At 49.5% G+C, this 5,421-nt stretch overlaps 1 protein-coding gene across 1 annotated transcript; it reads left to right on the forward strand.

Moving 5' to 3' along the window:
* Positions 1-2,040: 2,040 nt before the first annotated feature.
* On the forward strand, positions 2,041-2,935 carry LOC104547362 (homeobox protein not2-like; the record flags this gene model as incomplete). The annotated part of the gene is made up of 2 exons (XM_010193012.1): positions 2,041-2,249; positions 2,777-2,935. Coding segments are annotated over 2 exons (368 nt in total), but the record flags the coding sequence as incomplete, so codon positions are not given.
* Positions 2,936-5,421: the final 2,486 nt, after the last annotated feature.

Here is a 5,421-nt window from a genome sequence, read left to right on the forward strand (position 1 = left end):
CTTTGCCCCCACTGGCACTTATTTAACTCTTCATGTACTAGAAAAAGCACCCCAATGGCTGTGGTTTTGTCACGCCTGCGAAAAATTGCTGTAATCCCCCAAAAAACCTCAGCTCGACGGGTAATTCCTCCAGCCCTTGGCTGTTGTGTGGGGTCCCCTCTTCTCCTAAAGCTGCCCGTGTCTGTCAGTTTGCTTTTTCCCTGCTCAACGCTGAGTATTTCACAGCATCCGACTCCCAAAAAAACGCGTTTTTTAGTGCAAAAGCACCCAAAGAAAAGGTTTTTTTGTTGTTAATCCGTAGGTAACATTTACAGTTCACGCTTTTACAGGATGATGTTGGTGAGTCTATCAGGCTCGCTGTATTTTCACCGAGAAGCTCTGTAGCTTTTCCTAAGCAAAATCACTCCGTTTTAACAAAGTGGCTCTACTCAGAGTAGTTTCCTTTTCTTGAAATTTAAGTATCTTCTCAGCATTCACAGCCTGATCTCGCCACTGCCCGGGCAAAACCTGCAGCCGAGCACGGATTTAACTTGTGAACTCCCGATTTGATCCTGACAGCTACAATATTCAGCTACCAAAAGTATTTGCTACTCTTGATCTCTTTTTCTTTTAACTACTTAGCGTCGCTATTACTTCTTTTACGAGCCGCTATCTGCGTCATTGTGTGTTAATCGATGTATTATACCAAGTGTTACCGGTATGAAAATACAGTTAAACAGTTTGCGAAGCTATTTCCACAGAGCATTTCATGTTTGAAATTCCACCCGCTATTATCCGAGCGTTAAAGTGGCTGGGTGAAATTATTTTAATGATGGAAACAGTTTTTAAGTGCAATTACGGCTGTTAAGCTGTCAGGGCTCCATCCCACAGCTCCTGAAAACAGGCGCAGAACTCGCACCCAGTTAATGAAACGAAGTAGGTCGAGGTGCCCATTTGTGCCCGTGTCAGTCGTTAAGGGAGAGACGAGTTGTGGGTGGGAATCGGCGTCGTTATGCACAGAATTTCCATTAAAATTAACAGAAATCTGGCTGCTGGCAGGGCAGGGGCTGTGGTACCATCAGACACCTGAGTGCTGCCCTTGTCTGGGTCCTCACGCCTTCAGGAGGGTTTTTTGGAGGTTTCTCTGAAGTCTTCAGGACTTCTGAGTCTTTCAGCACAGGAGCTGAGGCCCCAGACCAGCAAATATGGGCACTGAGCAGGAGACCTCGATTGTCCCTCCAGAGCTTCACGCTCGGATGTAACTCCAGAACCAGCATCTTGGCTGCTGAGGGGTTTTGCTGTGGTGTCTCCACCCTCCTGGCAGTGAGATGTGAGTTAATTAGGTCATCACGTTTATCATCAGGCCAGAATTAGATAGGAGACTTGAGAGCAGACCCACTGTGACTCCTGCTAATGCCTCTGCACATGAGGTACCTTATGGATCGGTTGAAGCTCCTGAGACCAAAGGATGAAGGTCCAGGAGGAGGATTTGGTGACTCTCGTCTTCATCAGGTCAGCTTCAGTGTCTCCTGGATGCCAAGGGAAGGGTAAAAGCAGTGGCCAGCGTGGGGTAAGCTCCCCAAACCTTGCCCACGGCAGGGGTTGGCCTGGGTGATCTTTAAGGTCCCTTCCAACCCAAACCATTCTGCAACTCTACAAACCTTTAGACTTTGTAATTAGGGGTTTCTTGAGACTGAGATGGGATTTTCGCATTCAATTTTTGATGGATTTTTATCATTCTGTTACAAAGATCTTGTACAGATGGAGGTCAAACCCCAAGCTGACTTCTTTGGGTCTGGCTGCACATCCAGGACTGTCCTAGCTTGTACCCATGGGTACAATCACAGAACAGGTTGAAAAGGACCTCAAAAGATCAACCTTTTGTGAGAAAGGGAGCCTAGAGGAGATGATTTATGTAGGGACAGGGTAGGGACATCTCCCAGGTCCCTTTAGTGCACGGAGCAACTGCATTTGGATGCCAGCTACAGTTGGGTTTGGCACATCAACTGGAAAACTGGCCTTAAACATGCAGACCCCTTCAGTCATCGTTTCTTTATGCAGGTCTGGAGTTGTCTCACTGCGTAGGGACCAACTCGCTGGGCCCCGCTGTGCCCTGGAGGTCCGGAGGGCCCTGCAAGATGAAGAGGGTCCGCACCGTCTTCAAACCGGAGCAGCTGGAGCGGCTGGAGCAAGAGTTCCTCAAGCAGCAGTACATGGTGGGCACCGAGCGAGTGGACCTGGCCGCAACCCTGCATCTCACGGAGACTCAGGTGGGAAATGGGGGAGCTGGGGGTGCTGGGTGTTTTGGTCGGTGGTGATTCCCCTCCGGTGGGAGGAGGACGTGGTGCAGAGCGACCTGTGGGACTCCCTGCTGCAGGGTGACATTGAAGCCTGGAGAGATGCAGGACAGGTTTAGATGAGTAAGAACATCAATTGCTTAATCCGTGAAGTGGAACAAAAAAGCATTTGAGAGCACAAACTTGCTTGCTTTAGAGTTCAAGCCGTGGTGGACTAATCTATCTGCATTATTATGATCCTCTGGAGAGTTTAAGTGACAGGTTATGCTTTCAGTGGCCTTTTATGACACGGGATCTACATCTTTTCTCTGCTCTTCCCAGTATGTTTCTGGCCCTCCCACTGCAAGCTGCTTATTTATTGTGGAAAAGGAGGAGCAGCCAAATTCAGCTGGGGAAAGGGAAAGCAAAGCATGGCTCTGGAGGGGACAGGGAGGGTGTGGACAGCCCAGGGAGCTGGGCAGAGGGGACATGGGTGTCTCATCGTGTGATTTCCGTGCTAGGTGAAGGTCTGGTTCCAGAACCGGAGGATCAAGTGGAGGAAGCAGAGCATGGAGCAGAAGGCAGCGAAGCTGTCGCAGTTCAGGGTGATCCAACCTGCCACCGCGGACTCCACGGACATCAAGGAGCACGAGGAGGACACTGTGGACGTTGAGCTTTGAGCTGCCGCTGAGCTCCAGCTGCCGCCGCTGGTTCTTCAGCCGTGTCTGCTTGGTGGAGATGGAGATAGCGGGGATGCAGGCACGTCTGTGGCTCTTTGCTCCAAGTGAGACTTGATGCTCTCAATCTGAGAGCTGGAGCTACAGCACCTGGCTGAGAGGATCCCCCAAATATTGTTTTGGTAGCCATGGGCCATAATTCCTGGGGCTTCATCACCAGGTTTGGTCGTACTTGATGGTGCCGTAGCTGTGGCACCGCGCTCTCCTGTTTGCTCTTGAAGCACCAGGAGGCACAAACAGTTTCCAGCATTGGGGTGACAATCGGATAGTGTCTGTGAGGCTGTGAGGCATTTGAACCCAGGGCCACTTGTGTTGCCTGTGGCTGCGTGCTCCGAGGAGGGAGACCTGTGCTGGGAGGAAAATCAACCCTGGTGGTTTTTCCCAGTCAATTTGACTTAGATCACAACAGCAACAAGAAAAAAGGGGAAAACTGGAAAGCCCTTTGCTTCTCCCACCCACTGTATCATGATTTTTGCAATAATATGAGCAGGGGTCTGCCCCTGGAACACAAGTGCCTCCTCTCACCCTGTGCCTTGGTGTATTTATTTGTGCCTTTTGTTTCGGTTTCCCAAACCCAGAGGGCAGAACCCGCTGGGGGTCTCTGTCTTCTGGCATTGCCTTATGTCGAGAGGGACTGAGGCACGGGCTGGCTGAGGTGCGGGGGATTTGGGCTGCTGTAAAAAAGCAGCTTTCCAACACCTCTGGTGCTTCAGCCGCCCCCCTTGCCCCTCGTCCAGATGTGCTGATCCAGACGCCAGTCGCTCTGTTCTCTCCTCATTACACATCCAGGTGCCATGGGGAACAGCACCTGGAGGGTTCGGCAATCACATCTGATGCAGTTTGCAGTGTTTCTGGTCTGTGGGAGGGCTTTGAGGGGTCGGGATTAAGCACTCGACCCTCCCCAAGTGCTCCTAGGCCAGGCTGTCAGCGCTCAGGCTGTCACCTCGCCCTGCCCAGGGCACCAGGCACCGCGTCCCCTCAGCTCAGGATAATTTATTGCTGCCCCAGAACACTGTATATCACTTTACTGTTATATTGTTATTTATAGAAATAATCTTCTTGTTTTCCTTAATAAGTATCACTTATTTATTTGGTTTGCTTCTTAATAAAGATCTAGTTACGTTAAAAAGAGATGGGACTGACTGGTTTCTGAGCAGGCAGCGATGCCTCGGTGGCTCCTTGCCCCACAGCTGCCAGGGATGGTTAACCCCTTCTTTTTGCTGCATTCAGTTTTCTGAGGAAAACGGAGTAAAAAAAGAAAAGGAAAACACCTTCTCCTCTTAATAAGACCCCTGTTGTCAAAAAGTAAAAGCTGCTTTCCAACAGCAGAAGTCACAAAAGGGTGATTTCTTCTTGAAAGGGTGATTTCTCACACATTTTCCTTCCTGACACGCCAATACAAATAAGCAGGGTTTTTTTTTCCCCCTATGTTTGTATTTGCTGGTAAGGCTATGTACTCGTCTCGAGCTTTAACAGTTGAAGTGGAGCAAGAACAGCTTTTAAGCAGATCAGCTGAAAGCCTCTAAGTGTCAGAAAAGCAGAAGGAAAACACATTTCCAATGACATTTTTAAATTTTCAATTGAAATTGTTAACAAAAACCCCAGCGCAGTTTCATCCTTCCTGAAAGTGAGGGGTTTTGTTTTCTTAATAAACTGTTTGGTGAAAATAAATGCTAAAAAAGGGTGGGTTTTTTGGAAATGGATTGCTGACCCCGTATCATGGGTGAAATAGTAACGAGTTCTTATCTCTGGACCAGTTCCTGCTGAAAAACAGAAATACATTTATAGTAAGAAACATCGTCTGGTTAGCGTGGGGTGCTCATGTTTGGGTGGCTGTTCATGGAGTACCTCTATTTCTATGTAGGTAGATGTGGCCAAACTTATGTACCCCCTGCTCTGCCAGGTGGACACTTCAGCAAACTGAAATCCAGAAGGCTCCCTTTGTGCTCTGCAAACATAGAAATAATCCTGGTGCAGCTTCGTATTTAATTCAAATTAACGTGGGAACCCAGGCTTGTTTCAGGACATGGAGGAGGGTTTGAAGCGTTGCAGGCCAGGCTGTGACTCAAGCTGATGCCCAGTGGATGAAACACCCGGCCACATAGCACCGAAACCTTAGGAAAACAGGACATGTAAAGCTGCTACTACAATAATCACTTCTCTTCTTACTCTTAGTAGGAAGATGTAATTGAAATAGGTGTTATAAGGCAGCAACGCTCCACCTGTGTCTGAGTCCTTGCAGCCCCTGGGATGAGTGTTACATGGAGGAGCAGTGCCCCACGCACTGGGCCAGACCCCAAAATACAGAAGGGGAAGGTGTCCCAGGCCGTTTGTCCGTCCCTTGTCGCCTGCCGGGTGGCCAGGGAGGTGTCCCGCTCTGTGGCCATGGCTCCGCCGTGGGCTGCCGGCCTGGGTATGGAGGTCGCGGG

This window comes from Mesitornis unicolor, unplaced genomic scaffold, assembly GCF_000695765.1.
Source record: "Mesitornis unicolor isolate BGI_N332 unplaced genomic scaffold, ASM69576v1 scaffold34839, whole genome shotgun sequence".
NCBI lineage: Eukaryota > Metazoa > Chordata > Aves > Mesitornithiformes > Mesitornithidae > Mesitornis > Mesitornis unicolor.